Source organism: Hippopotamus amphibius, chromosome 4 (genome assembly GCF_030028045.1).
Source record: "Hippopotamus amphibius kiboko isolate mHipAmp2 chromosome 4, mHipAmp2.hap2, whole genome shotgun sequence".
Taxonomy (NCBI): Eukaryota; Metazoa; Chordata; class Mammalia; order Artiodactyla; family Hippopotamidae; genus Hippopotamus; species Hippopotamus amphibius.
This window is the reverse complement of record NC_080189.1, coordinates 84,875,876-84,891,861: the sequence shown is the minus strand read 5'-3', so window position 1 is coordinate 84,891,861 and position 15,986 is coordinate 84,875,876. Positions and strand designations below refer to the sequence as shown.

The 15,986-nt window shown below is 38.3% G+C and overlaps 1 protein-coding gene across 4 annotated transcripts in view; it reads left to right on the top strand.

The window, feature by feature from the left end:
* BCAP29 (B cell receptor associated protein 29) overlaps positions 1–14,358 on the top strand; it is a 41,300-nt gene extending 26,942 nt beyond the window's left edge. For 3 of the 4 annotated variants that reach the window (XM_057733628.1, XM_057733627.1, XM_057733630.1), the window contains 2 exons: positions 8,562–8,662; positions 13,245–14,358. In XM_057733628.1, the coding sequence (XP_057589611.1) occupies positions 8,562–8,662; positions 13,245–13,280 (137 nt within the window). In that variant the 3' untranslated portion in view covers positions 13,281–14,358. The remainder of the gene's footprint in view (positions 1–8,561; positions 8,663–13,244) is intronic. The other variant, XM_057733629.1, reaches the window with a different exon arrangement.
* The last annotated feature ends 1,628 nt before the right edge of the window (positions 14,359–15,986 follow it).

Genomic DNA, 15,986 nt, shown 5'->3' with positions numbered 1-15,986 from the left:
CCCATCCTGTAAGCACGTACATTCTGGTGTAACAAGATATTCCATGCTCATCTTGTACTTTTCCTCCTCCAGCCTTTGAATCAACCATTTCTCCAGTGAGCCTTTAGGTAGAGAATGGTATTTAGAAGATAAGAACTGCACCCTAGGTGTGCTCATTGCTACTGGTATGTCATTACTTCTAGGTGCCCTTAGCAGACAGAACTGATAGTAGATTAAATTTCACCCCTTTAGAGAAATTTTTCCTGAGTACTCCATCTCATGTGGTTGCACAGTCATTCTCTATCACATCACCCATTCTAACTTTCTGCATGACACTTAGCACTCACTATTAGTTGGTTGGTTGGTTTCTTTGTGTGTCTTCCTCCCTGACTAGAAAATGAGTATTATGAGAGCCAAGACCCCAGCTATCTTTTCATCCTCAGCACTTGGTAGAATGCCTGATGCCTAGGAGGCATTCCATATGTTGTTGAATGGATGGATGAGTGGATGACTCCCTTGTCTTAGGGCAGCTTCACCTGTGTAACAGCTCCATCTTCTCTAGGCATGAACAGTAGGATCTTCGGAGGGGCTCATGGTCCATGGACTCTCAGCAGTTAGAGACTAGGGGAAACATTTCCTTCTTCATATTCTTGATGAAAACAGCAGATATTTCTTATTGCTATTAAGGAGCTTAATTCTCACAGCATTTCTATATTTGTTGTACATATTGACCCTAATGTAGATTTCATAAAAACTGTTTTTATGAACTCTAAACATTTTTAAGATATTTATAATCATATTGCCCCTCAACCCTCCTCTTAAGTAATTTAAACCTTTTACACATAAGATTTATTTATGAAGGTTAAGTGACCTACACTTTGATAGTCTCGAAATGTATTAAGTCCATGCTTCTTTACTAGAATATCTGCTTTTTCTTTTACTTCCTCACTCGCCATTCACTGACTTTTTAAAAAATATTACCACATTGGTGGGGTTTTTAAAATACGTAATGTAATAATTTTAAAACATCAGAAGATTTTACACAAAAGAAAAATTTATGTTTTTGTTTATTTAAAACAAAGGAATTTAAGGGGTCATATTTGATAGGTTCTTACTAAGAGAGTACTTATAGCCTAATGACTTTTATTGTATCTTGTCCTGTATATATGTGTTTTGTGTGAGTTTTTTCCCCACTGTACTTTTTTAAAATAAACTTTATGTTAGGACCAGTTTAGATTTATTGAAAAGTAGGTAATATAGTACAGAGAATTATCACATACCCCACACGCAGTGTCTCCTATTATTCATGTCTTACATTAACATGATACATTTATACAATTAATAAACCAACATGGATGTATTATTATTGACAAAGTCCATAGTTTATTCAAATTTCCTTAGTTTTCACGTGATATCTTTTTTCTGTTCCAGAATCTCATTCAGGACACCACATTTCATTTAGTTTCATATCTCCTTTGGCATCTCTTTGCTATAATAATCTCTCAGAGTTATTTTTGAAGATCTTGACAGTTTTGAGAAATACTGGTTATTTTGCAGAAGCTTCTCTATTGAAATCTGTCTGATATTTTTCATGATTAGACTGGGGTTATGGGGCTGGCGAGGAAAATCACAGAGGTAAAGTGCCATTTTCATCATGTTATTTCAGGAATACATACCAACATGATTTAACATTGTTGATGCTGACCTTGATTACCTGGCTGAGGTAGTGTTTTTCAGGTTTCTCTACTGCAAAGTTACTTTTTTTCCCACTCTTTCCATTGTGTATTCTTTGGAAGGAAGTCACTAGCCCAAGCTTAAGAAGTGGGGGGTTATGCCCTACCTCCTTGAGGAGAGAGTATACATAAATTTTTGGAACTGTTCGGCATAGATTTGTCTGTTTACCCCAATTTATGTATTTATTCATTTATTTATTTACATCAGAAAGACTCATGGGTATTCATTTTATACTGTAGATTATAATTTAATACTATTTTATTTATTTTGTTGCACAAGTCATTTTTTTCAGCTTTAGCCATTGGTGTTCCTTCAGTTGACTCCTATGTCTCTTTGACATATCCCCATCATTGTGGATTTTTTTTTTTTTTTTTGCTTTATCTCTTTTTGAGTACATCCTTCTGACTCTACAAGGTACTCCAGGCTTATCTTGTATATATCCTGCCCCATTCCTAGAATCAGTGTTTCCTTTCTTTTTTTTTAACTAAATTGGATTCTGTAATAGTATTTGTTTGCTTTTTGTTTTTAATTCTGAATTAGCATGAGCTATTTGTAACATGATTATAATTTTATCAAAATATCAAGAATGGTCTGTTTGCTTTGTGCTTTTCCAGCTAGCCTGAATTTTTTTTTTCCAAAGGGATTTCCATGGTGGTCTGGTGGTTAAGACTTCGCCTTCCAATGCAGGGGGTGCAAGTTAGATCCCTGGTCAGGGAGCTAAGATCCCACATGTCCCGTGGCCAAAAAACCAAAACATAAGACGGAAGCAGTATTGTAACAAATTCAATAAAGACTTTAAAAATGGTCCACATCACAAAAAATAAAATCATAGTTTGGTGGAAAAAAAAAAACAAAGATATAATTTGGTTTAGTTGCAACCAAGATTCCTATCAAGTGACTAAAGTGGCAGCTCACTGTTTACCTGACATTTATCATATTTTCAAAAAATGAACTGCTTCCACACAAGTGGATTTTTCAGATGCTTAAAGCTTAGACTTTGCATTTGTCTGTTCTTTCCTTCCTTCAAGGAACATACTTTAAGCACCTACCATGTGCTAGGCATAGTGCTGAGTGCCCAGGACAGAGAGACAAGACACAGCTTAGTTTCTCGAGTAGTCCACAGTCTGGTGGGGACATAGTTACACTTCAGCATGATAAGTACTATAATAAAGTTAAGCTCAAGATGAAGTAGAAGTCAACAAGAGATCAAGGATAATTTCCTGACATTTCAAAGGGTAAATATTAGTTAGCCATATGAAACAGAAGAGAATGAGTCAGGCAGGGAGGTTAAGGGAGATGGGCAAGGATGTTTTGACAAAACGAGCGACATGAAGGAGTATGCCTTTTTAAAGTACTACAAGGAGCTCACGGTGACTGGAGCATAAAATAGGATGGAGACAGTGTGAGAGCTGAAAAGTAGGCCTAGGATCCATCATAAAGGGCCTCATATGCCATGTTTATACATTAACATTTTGGAGACACTCCTGGAGGGTTTTTAGGCAGAGGAGCAAGCAGTCGCTTTGACATTACTGTGGACAATGAATGAGAGTAGCCAAGAAACAAGGTGAGGAATCCATTTCAATAATCTAAACTAGAGATGAGAACAGTGGCAACAGAGATCAAGTGGAGTGGACGGACTGGAGAGATATAAAGGAAGTAGACTCAGCACACCTTATCAGCATATAGATGTGAGGTTAAAAAAAAGTGGGTAATGATTGGAGTGATAAATAAAACAGACCTTACCTGCATGTACCTGACAAGATAGGCACATATGAAAATAACCATAATATAATTAAAACCACAATTTATGTTCCTTACTGAACAGAAGTTGGTGTGTCTACTTTCCAAGTATTTTGGAAGCATTACTGTAGATTAATGGTCCAGTGATGGTCCCTGTAAAGGAACAGTACATGTGAGGATTAAGTACTGAATAGCTCCAGTATGTCACACTCTCGAGTTCTCAAAAATGGACCCAAATGAACTGAAAAGAAATCAACATTAGATGTATGAATATTTTTCAAATTAAAAACGTCCTCCTCTGGCGCAATCCTTATAGCTAATGTATAACAGCCAGCTTGAGCTATCATGCCAGTGTGTCTAAAACTTTTCTCTTAGGTTTCCTGGCAGAGCTAAGCTGATACTGTTATCTCGGGTAGAAATCATAACGATACAATACATTTACACAGAGTATCCGTCACACCGGCTCTTCCCACTGTGCAGATAGCTCCATAGATGTAAGTTTGGCACTTGGAAAAGTACAGATATTTTTAGCCTGCTTACATGTTATTTTACACAAACATTTTGGCTTTCTACATGTCACTGTAACATTAATTTTGGTTATTGTTTATATTAATAAATGATTTGTGCCTCAAAAAGTTTCCAGTAAACATAACTGAACCTGGCCAGTATCCTCATGAAATATCTCAACATTTCCATAACACAAATGATAGCAGCTCATTTTTGCAGATGAGAAATTTGAAATAGTGACTTAGATGTATCACCTCAAGCCTCCTTGTCTGATGTCTTCCATATATATGCTGTTTCCAAAGTAACATGGTTCAAAATAAAACAGGCATATTCAAATGTCAGATAACAAGTTTATATAATCCCTTAGTCATGAAGGCAGTTCCAGAAGGAGGTAGAGGACAACCAAAACAGAATATTGTAATTTTTATAAAATGAGAGGTAGAGAAAGGACTGGGAAGCAGTCCAAAAGACTCCTAGGCAGTAACAGCCTCTCCTACTTGGAGTGAAATCAATAAGATAGTAATCATTAGGTTTACTAATATCCACTGAAATACAAAATAAAATAAGAAACACAGTTCATGCCTTGGCTTGATAAGTGCAGGATTTGCCTGCAATTGTTTTGTTATAGCTTCATACCAGTCATGATCAGAAGAAACTTCTGGATGGGCTGTACAAGTGGTTTTCTAGCTTCTTTTACAGATTTGTAGGGCCACCTGACTCATTCTTTCTCCTAACAATTCATGAGAAAAATAGTATCTTTTAATAAGGAACTAATAAGTTGATATCTAAGATATATCGAATTTCCTAAGTAATTTATTCATGTCAGAAATTTAAGTATAAATCATTTTTAACATTAAGATGAAATGTTCAGTACAAACGCCTGACCAACATTTTTAAAACCACCAGTAATGTCTGACTACTCAGACATTATTAAGTTGTAGAATCGTCTTTGCTTTTTATATACCAAAGTCCAGGCTCTTAAACATTTTTAGTAAGGAAGGTCCTGAAGATAACACCATGTTCTATATTTTCAAGTATCATCTAGGAAAGTCCTTATGCCCAAATTGAAAACTAATACATGAATCTTTATGTTGTGGCTGTGGTCCCTGTGAAGTCTAACCAACTACTAAAAATCTCTCTTCCACATCTAACCCGTCTTTCTTCACTAAGTGACACATGAAATTTGTCAGATTCAACTTTTAATAACTAATTTATGAGGATGAGTCAAAAATTACCACACTCCAGTTATATTAAAACTTCTGTTGGCTGCACTGTCTTATCAGCAATTTCCGTTCAAGGCTACTGTCTCCCCAGTCACTTTTGTGCAGGTGTGAACGTGTTACATCAGTTCATTTGTAACTGCAGTGCAAGCAAAAATGGATGCCCCACTTGTGATTTGCACGAAAGAAGAGTGGCGTGCAGTGATTTGTTTTTTGTGGTCTGAGGGTGAACCTGGTGCCGTTATTTATCAAAGACTTTGTGCCTAGTATGGAGAAAGTGTTTTGTCAAGAAGAAGGGTGTATGAATGGATAGAGAAGTTCAAGAAAGGTCTCACAAGTGTTAGCCATCAAGAAGGAGCCAGATACCCATGCACGTCCACAGCTGATGACAACACTGAGCGTACACGTGAAATGATTCTGTCGAATAGATGAGTGACAGTGGGTTTTGTGGCAAATCATTTGTAGATCAGCCATGGCTCTGCCTATGAAATAATCCACAATAGACTTAGGTTTTGAAAAGTTTGTGCTGAAGCCTAAACTTCGGATTAAACGCAGAGGACTGCTATCCAAGGGCGTTGTGATCTTGCATGACAATGCATGTCTGCACACTTCTGTCCACACTGTTGACACTCTGCAAAAACTTTGTTTTGAGGTGTTAAAGCATCCCCCCTATAGTCCTGATCTTGCTGCATTGGACTTTCACCTGTTTGGTCCCCTGAAAGCAGCCCTACGAGGATGAAGAGTCACTTTTGATGAAGAAGTAACTCACAGCTCATCCTGAAACATTCTTTAATGAGGGAGTACAAAAGCTTGTTGACAGATGGACAAAGTGTATTGAAAAGCAAGGAGGTTATGTCAGAAAATGATGTATTTGTCTTTCCTAAAAGTTAATTAAATTTACAGCCAGAGTGAGGATAATTTTTGACTCTCCCACATAGATTTATGGATCTATAGTAGTAATGTAGAGGAAATTATAAAGCTGTGCTGTCCCATATGGCTAGCTACTAGCTACATATGGGTATTTAAATCAAAATTTAAATTAATTTAAATTCAATTTAAAACTCAGTTTTTCAATTGCATTAGCCACATTTAAAGTGTTCATTAGGACTTCCCTTGTGGCGCAGTGGTTAAGAATCCACCTGCCAATTCAGGGGACACGGGTTTGAGTCCTGGTCCAGGAAGATCCCACATGCCGTGGAGCAACTAAGCCCATGCACCACAACTATTGAGGCTGTGCTCTACAGCCCTCGAGCCACAGTGCTGCAACTACTGAAGCCCGAGTGCCTAGAGCCCCTACTCTGCAACAAAAGAAGCTACCACAATGAGAAGCCCGCGTGCAGCAACAAAGAGTAGCTCGCGCTTGCCGCAACTAGAGAATGCCCACACGCAGCAAGGAAGATCCAACGCAGCCAATAAATTAATTAATTAATTTTAAAAATAAAAATAAAAAAAATAAATGATACCAAAAGATTTAAAAAATGAGCACCTGTTCATTTCTAAAAATAATAAAGTGTTCAATAGCCACATGAAGCTAGTGGCTACCATATTGGACAGCACAGTTGTATATAGAACACTTATGGGACAATGAAGATGTGGAACAATGCGGAGAGTTTAATTGGACAAAATAGTCTAGAAAGTATTGATACAAAAGGCATTTCAGTCAATAGTGACTTACATATTTATATATAAAAATGCTTATATGATAACTTCTCAGGAGAGAAGGCAATCAAACTGTTTATAAATGGAACCTGTGATTTCATTTTGCCAAAAAAGTAACTTAAGTTTTATAAATCCCACTTTCTTTCCTAAAATCCTACCCTAAGAGATTTACAAATTCAAAACTTCTGAAGGCTACATTTGCAGAATTATATGTAGAGCTAGTTCAGGATTCCCAGAATTTCTCCCGTCCGTCTTAACGCTGCTCTTCCCTTCTGCACATTTGCTTGTTAGCTTCTATACAATGTGTTGACTTAAATGTTTATCATATATATATATTTTTTTAACTTCTACATAATCTGCTGACTTAGATTGTAGCTCCTTGGTAGACAAAGACTAATATATAGCCATAGTTCTATATCATCTTGAGGTAAAGCCTTTAAGTGTCACTTATACACCCCATATTTTTCAGCTTTGTATAAGAAAGTGATTGTTTTTGTTCCTAAGGAAATATGGTCACCCATCCCTTAGTAAAAATAAAATATTTTTCCACTCTCAGTTTTTTCAAAAGCAGACTCTTCTGATAAACTCTGTTTTATAATGCCTGAGTCCAGCCTGAGCCTGGGAAGGGTTAGGATAAGCCTGGAACCTCTTGTGCCAGAAACCGTTGGCATAGTCAAAGAACACCGATGTCATCCTGAAAAGGTGCCCACTGGCCACATCTTGGGGAAATTAAGTATAGTAATGAATTATAAATCATTGAAAAAAATAGGAATCTATTAGTTCATACTGATAATGGATGGATGGATGGATGGATGGATGGATGGATGGATGGATGGATGGATGGGTGGGGAAGAAAGGAAGACTCTTCTTTATAGTGCAGTGCTGACTGATAAATTTGGATGGAATCATGTAGTTGGAAAATCACCATTTTGCAACCATCATAACAAAGATCGGTTTGGGCAAGAATGATCAGTAGATGCTGAATATAGGGAGGAAGTTTTGACAAGAAACAGGATGTTTACATAGTCTATCTTCTCACTGCTTCTTAGTTACAAGGAAGAAAGTAATTATAAAATGGAAAAACCAGTGAGAGGCAGATGGGCCTCTGGATGTGATACCTTGAGATACATTCAACATCATTTATGTCGTATTTGTATGTAAGTGGGAGGCATGAATTTAATCATGGGACATCAGACAAAATCAAAGTGGAAATCATCCTATTAAAAAAAAGTGGCCTGCATTCTTAAAAATGTCATTGTTTTGAAAGATAGCAGAGAGGAAGGCAGCGGGAAAATGAGAAACCATTCCAGATTAATAGAAACTAAAGAATGGACTAGAACTAAAAAAAAAAAAAATCATAAAAAGGACATAATTGAGACAATTACCAAGATTGGAATATGGATGGTAGATTAGATAAAAAATATTGTATTGATGTTAAGTTTCCTAAATTTGGTAACTATACTATGAATATCTTTGTTTTTAGGAAATACACAATGACATACTTAAGGATAAAGGGGCATGATATCTATAACTTAGTCTCAAATGGTTCAGGAAAATAATTGTGCATGTGTGGAGAGAGGGGGTACAATGACAAATGTACCATACCGTTAACACTTGGTGAATTTGAGTCAAGGCTACAAAGACATTCTCTAAGTATTACAACTTTTTTTGTGAATTTGAAATTATTTCAAAAATTTTAAAATTCTATTCAATGTTCTCTAGCCCTTTCTAAGGCACAAAATGACGTGACGATAATGAAGATGCAGTCAGAGAGACTTTCAAAAGAGTACGACCGGCTCCTGAAAGAACACTCAGAACTTCAAGTGGGTGACGTGCACTTTATGTGCCTCAGCTTTTTGAAATAGTAATTACCTAAGTCAATTATTTGGGTTATTTGCCCTTCCCAAGTCAAGAGGATATACTTAATCCTGACTTTGCTAAATGATGAACTAAGCCAGTTTTTACTTGGAGGATGAAGATTGGGATATTGCATGAAAATGCAAGATAATCGTAACAGAGAGAGTTACCGACGTGCTAATTTATAGTGTTCTAGTTTTGGTGAAGTTTTAAGCAAAAGAATTCAGCCATAAAAATGGCAGCATTGAAAAACAGACTGCTGGAAAATTTTAGTTTTGGCGTTTAGAATCTTTGCCATATGCATGTCAGAATAAAGCCAAAAATTGAAGACCCACATGACACTACTCCTCCTATCCCACTGTTTTAAACATTTTAGCACAAAAGTCTGAGGCATTAAAATGTACGTTTTACCTCCAGAGTTGAGTTGAAAGATGGAAATGGAGAAAACCTTTTTATCGTTGACGTCACAGCGTCAGAGGCCATGGTTTTCTTTCTGTTCCCCTTCAGCCCAGCAAGAGTCAGTTCCCTGCGTTCACCCACGTTGGGCTTGTCTTCCCTTCCCTCTTGGGCTGCCAGCCCCTCACGCAAACCAATTTCCCAGCCCACTTTGACCACGTGTGGGAAGAATTCAGGAAAGAAACCATTCTAGAGGCAGCCCTGGCCCTCCCAGTTCCTCCCGAGATGGAGGGTCCCTGCTCTTCTGCTTTCAGGTTGGGCTTATGCTTAGAGTTTGACAGCGTTTGTGGCCTTCAGTCAGGGCTTTTTAGCAATTACAGCTCTACGGTTATTTCACTGTATTAGCATCCTTAGTCCTAGAACTCATGTTCCTCCGTGTCAGTGGTCATTGTATCTTCAGGGTCTAGCAATATTACTATATTCATAGACCTTGGAGTCCGACAGACCTAGAATAACTGTAACTCTCATACGAGCTTTGTGGTCCCAAGCAGGTCATGTCACCCCTCTGGGGTTCATTTTTCTTCATCTGTAAAATTGAAACAGTAATAACACCTGGCTTACTGGCTTGTTGGGAGGATTAAATAGAATGTGTAGGGTGCTTAGCATTGTGCCTGACTGATGGATAGCTGTTATCATAATTATTACTGTCATCAGTATTCATTCCTCTGTGGAAATTCTACTGAAAGAATGACTTATTCTCATCCAGCTGCTTTGGCCCTGATTACAGCCAGTCAAGAGACAATCCAAAGCACATTTGTAATCTGGTATTCCCAGCTGAATTGGATGTTTGATTTAACTAGCCTACTTTGACAATAGGGCAACCAGAGAAGGATAGATCCCCTGTGTGCTCCAGACCCAGGACACCAAGAGCTCAGTTCTCATGGTCTGGAATAGGTAGTTAGATTTTCAGCAAGACCACCCTTTCCCCAACTCTAGAACAGAGGTCCTGAAATTGCTGGCTTCACCATGGCATGATGAGAATTATCCCATCACATCCTTCAAGATTTGCCATGGAAAGTGAAGAAACACTTTAGAAGCCTCTCACCTAGAAATAGAACTCCCCACCCCCCCCTTTTGTGAGATTAGGGTGTAGTCAACAAAGATGAGTATCTACACCGGTGGACTCTGCCCAGGGTGTCAGAAGTGTTTAGATCCCTGGATGGAGAAAGAAGCAGGAAGACTCCCTCATTGCTGAATGTCCCATTGTGGCAACAGCCAATGATTCCCTTAATCCCTCAGGAATGTGTGTAATAGTGAGATTCCCTCAACCCATTTTCCTTCCCCTCCTCAAAAAACTTCAGCTTGCAGCTTATGCGTTCTTGATAAAAAGACGTTCAAAAGTTTTTATGAGTAATCCCTTCCCAAGAAGGTAGTTGTTATACCTGTGTCTTTGAAAAAATGACCTCATCCCAAATATGCCAGGTGCCAGGCTGAGAGCTGGGCCTTGATGTGTTTAGGCCTTGTATCCAGGTTTTTGAAATATTTAATGGATGACACTTACTAAGGGTGTACTCTGGACCAAGCACTTAGCTGATGGCATAACTCACAGATACGTGTTATCTGCGTTCTCTGCTTCATAGCCCATCAAATTAAAATACATATTTTAATACCCTATTTTGTAAATGAGGAAAACAAGACCCAGAAATGTTAAATAATGTTCCCAAATAATGAACTCAAAGATGTGACAGCTTTCAAAATTGGATTCAAAGTCGGAAAATCTTTCTCCAGAACTTCCATCGTTAACCACTGTGCTCTTTTACCTGTGCTGGTCATTGGATTCTAGGATCCGCTCTCTGGCTTTTGGGCAGATTCAGCCAAAGGGAGGCACAAATAGAAGACTGAAGGCAGGAGGGGGGGAAAGCCAAGAATGTCTCCTGCTCTCTTTGCTTCGGTTGGCATCTGCCACAGCAGCCTCATCTCTTTTCATGTTCCCAGTTCCTGCTGGGGGCTTCCAACTGGTGGCCCTCATTCCTGGGCTCCGTGACACTGTTTCCTCCAGTTGCCCTCCAGCCCAAAGAGTGGTTTTCTGCTGTTGCTAATCCCTGAGGTGCCTTACCACCCTGTTTGGTGTGTCTACTCTGTCACCACCTATAAAACCAATTCCCTGTAATAAATACCCATTTGAAGAAAAAAAACTCTTAGATCCGTGGTTAACTAGCTCTGCAAACCTCAGGTGAATCATTTGACATACATGCACCTTGGCTTCTCCAGTACTTAGATGAGGATTGTAATATCTCATGAACATTAAATCAGATCATAGGCAAGAAAGCACTTTAGGACTTCCCAGGTGGCACAGTGGTTAAGAATCTGCCTGCCAATGCGGGGGACGTGGGTTTGATCCTTGGCCCAGGAAGATTCCACATGCCACGGAGCAACTGAGCCCGTGCCCCACAACTACTGAGCCTGTGCTCTAGAGCCCATGAGTCACAACTGCTGAAGCCCGCGTGCCTAGAGCCAGTGCTCCGCAACAAGAGAAGCCACCACACTGAGAAGCCCATGCACCTCAACAAAGAGTAGCCCCCACTCTCTGCAACTAGAGAAAGCCCACAAGTAGCAGCAAAGACCCAAGGCAGCCAATAAATAAATAAATAAATAAATATAAAAAAAAATAAAAAAGAAAGCACTTTAAATATCTTTAAACAGAAAACCTGTCTACAACTTTACAGTGCTACGAGTTATTTCTTGACTGGACACTTTTTTTTCCCATCCACCTACGTAACCCCCCATTGTCCAGTATGAGAACCTGAATAAGATTCTGAGGTTTAGGTGTCATTAAATGAGAACCATTTTCTTAAAAGTGACTTACACTTTGATATTCACCTTCTGAACCCACTTGAGGAACAAAAGATTGCTGTAGACCATCCACAGTAAAAAGTTATACCAAATTGTCCTTCATAAATTTTACTTCTGTTGTCAGACCAACCTCAATAATTGAATTACATCATAAAATTCATTGGGAGACTTTGTTTTTCAGTTCTACATACTTGATTTACTTTAAATCATAAAATAAAGAACTGTTAAAATATTAAGGAAACAGGTGGAAGAGGGGAAAGCTGGTATCTTTACTGTAAAGAAATCTCACTTCACATTACATCAGTTTGGATTTCCCCATCTGATCCCCTCCCTGTTATAGGCACTAAATAAATACTAGAAAAGTCCCTTCATAATACATGGTCTCTGCCTTTCCTTGTTTGCCCTGGCTGTCTTTTAGAAAAGAAAACACAGAACATACTCAGGGTCATTGGCAGCACAGACCCATCAGCACTAGCCACTTTTTAAATTTCATTTCGGAAAGTCACCCTTTACTTAAGGGACTTGTCCAGAAGAGCAGCTCCATTGAAGCTGTGCTTTTTATCTAAAGTGGTAAGATACGTGTAAACACATGAAAGCGGTACCTTGTTATTCAAATACCTCCTCTAATGCTGTCTTCTGACTCAGTTGCTTAAAGTTAATGTTACTGAAATTGCTCTGAAAGCATCCATGCTCAGCCGCAATGAGAGCTTGATAGCTTTGCGGGTGTAGCAATAACCGCACAACTCCATTGTTTGTGATTTTTTTTCAGTGTAGATGTCTACATTCTTAGTGCAAATGATCTATGGTTAATTTCTATCCCATTTTCCTCCAGTTTTAAATGATATAGTTGTGATCAGCAAAGAATATAATTTGAGAAGCCAGTTCTGTTGGCAGATAAATGAAGAACAGGAAAAAAAGGGGGGGCTACCCCATAGGGGTTTTTGGTTCCCTTCATTCTTTCTTTGCCAAAAATCCTAGTTAGATTTGCAAGAAGGGAGTTTTCAAATTTTATTTTCCTTGTGTAACCTGTGAAATGAAAGCAAAATAGATTAAAGCAGGGGAAAAGACAAACTTATCAAGAGCGTTATTTTTCTCCCTTGAAATACTTTTTCAAGTAAAACTATGCATTTTATAGTTTTTTAAAATTTGAGACTTTCTCAATCTATATTTTCATTTGATTATTCTTGTAATTAATAACTATACACAGAAAAGAGAATGTTTTTTAAAAGTCCTTGTCATTTTTATGAATCGGTTTCTCACTCTTGCTATAACTACCTAAGTTGTGTTTTTTTCTTGCAGGATCGTGCAGGGAAAGGCAATAAGAAAGGCCTGTGACTTTATGAAAGAAGACTGTGATACACCATGTCAAGATGCTAAATTTGTTATGTTAGCCTTTAGAAAATTTAAAATTTAGTTCAGAAAAACGTACTGTCTATGACCAGCCAATATTTTTTTAAATGCCGCACACACAGGCTGTTATCATAATGGCATTCTCACAGTATTTGATGATGTTTCAGATAATTGTAAAGTCTGTATTCCACTCTTAAGTAAAATAGAAGCATGTTAAACACCTTATTGAGATACTGATAGTAACACTGGCGCATGGTGGCTGTTTACCAATAAAAGGAAAAATTCATTAGCCACTTACTTCCAAAATTAGATTTTTAAGTTGCATGAAGCCATTAAATAGCCTTAAAAGCTTTGATGAATTTCCAGTAACAATCATCTACTTAATCAGATGATGATGTATTTGAAAATAGTGTTCAGTATCAACAAGCTTATTCATAGGGAGAATAAATAAGGATAAATGAATAGAAGTAGCCACTATATTTATAGAGAAGAGTCAGAAAGAGGAAAATCAATGACCCTAAGGTTTTTTTTTTCAAGCCTGATGGTACTACAGTTTACTCTGATAAGACAGCTGTATTGATAATTATATTCTCATTACTGTGCTTCTGCACCTGTTGGACTATTTTTGTTTACATTTGTTAATAATACATAATTAGTAAGCATTCTGCTTTTTTAAAGTTCATCCGAGAATGGAGTTTACATCTGTTTGCGTAACTGCCATAGCACCAAACTGAAATTATTTTACAGCAACGTGGAATTCTTGACTTAGAAAGTTAATGCATAATGTATCCAAAAAGCAGTGTTTCCCATTGCTATGAGAGTTGCTAATTATACAAATATTACCTCAAATATACATACACTGGTGTCACGGTTTCTCTGAGATGTTTCTGTATCCTGAAAGCTAAGTATTAAATACTGTTTTTCCATTCAGATATTCATTTAGTTTCCTTTAGGACACAATGATTGTAATATTTAATGTGATTTAGGTTGTTCCAGTGTTTAGACTTGAAAACCATCTTCCTTGTTTCATAAAGAGCTAAGTATAAAAGAAAGTGGAAAATAATTACTGGACTTTGTACTTTCCTGATGCTTGTCTTATCCTTTGTTGTTTATTATCATTTTAGCACCAACTTTATGCATATTTAATTTTTTTCATCATAAAGTGGGTGAAATTAGCAAGTACATAAGAATTTTATTTCAGATAAAAGGAGTCACTGCTAGAAAACAGACATGACATGTAGGAGACATTTAGCAGAGTAAGAAATGGGAGTTAGACCATGTGGGCTGACAGCACCATAAATAACAAGGCAAGGGAGCTCTGACAGAGGAGAGAACTGAACAAGCAGCAACTTAGCAATATCAAAGTGCGAGCCTCCAGGGCCAGGATGTAGATACAGGAGTGCTTGTGATCCTGGCCTGGTGGACAGAAACCAAGTCTAATCACAGAGTAACATACAGAAAAGTGGAAAATACACAGCTTTAGAATTGGCAGAACCAAATTATAATCCTAGCTTCACCACTAAATTTAGCCATGGGATTTTGTACAAATTACTCAAACTTGCTAGATTTCCATTTCCTCATCTCCAAAATGGGAATCATAACATTCAGGTCAGGATCGGTATATACACTAAGATAACACAGTGATTCCCAAAGTTACACAGACTGTGCAGCAAGAGGAAGGTCCAGGCGCTCTTTGGAGAGCGTAAGGATCTGAGAGATTCCCAGAAAGCACTTTATATGTGTTAGTGTGCTTCGTCCTCAGCACTCTCAATTGTACAGGTCTGCCAACAGTCCTCAAAAGTATGCGCAGTTTTCCCAGGTTAACGTGGAGAGTTAGATCCAGGGCTAGGATTTGAGTCTAGAATTTAGGTGTCCTGGTTGCCCAGATATTACTCTTGTTTTTATACACAAATTAGCTATAATTTGCTAAACAAAATATTGCCATGTACTAGCCAAGGTTGGGACCATGGAGTCTGGTTCCCAAGTCTTTGTATTTTATATCACACTGAAGACCTCTCGAGCTCTGCTTATTAGTTCTTATGTCTCTTCTCGCCAGTGAGGGTGCTTAGCAAATCCTATTATTATAAATAAACAGGTATTCCATGAATTTAGTTGGACTGCATATTGTTATGTTCCTTCTGTCAGTAATGACTTCTTTATGTCTTAGGCTATATTATAGGTTCAAACACAGAAGTGTTCTTCTTGCCCTCTTCTATCAGTTACTTATGAGTTTTGTCAGACTCGGCCCACTTGCAAATAAACTTTGAAGCTCCAGACTCCAGGAAGTTGCACTTAAGAAGGTCTAGCTGAGCATCTAGAATTTGGCATTAGTCACCTTCATTGCTTATCTGGCTCTGTCTTGGGCCCCAGTACTGGTAACTAGATTACCTGGAACCCCAATCTAGAGCCTGGAATTTAACTGCTTTCTATGGTGCTGTCCTGATGCCACCAACCTGCCTGGATCTCTAAAGACCCACGCTGTGGTCCCAGTGCTGCTCTGCTTGCGGCTGCGACCTCACAGCCACAGCCACCTGGATGCACCTGCTCCCATCCTCCTGCTCCCCCTCTGTGGCTTGGTCTGGCTCTGCTTTCCCATCCCATTGTCCCCTGCCTTCTCACCCCATTGTCCCCTGCCTTCTCACCATCCTTCCCATCTGCATCCCACCACAGCTGTATGGTCGTGCCTGGCCC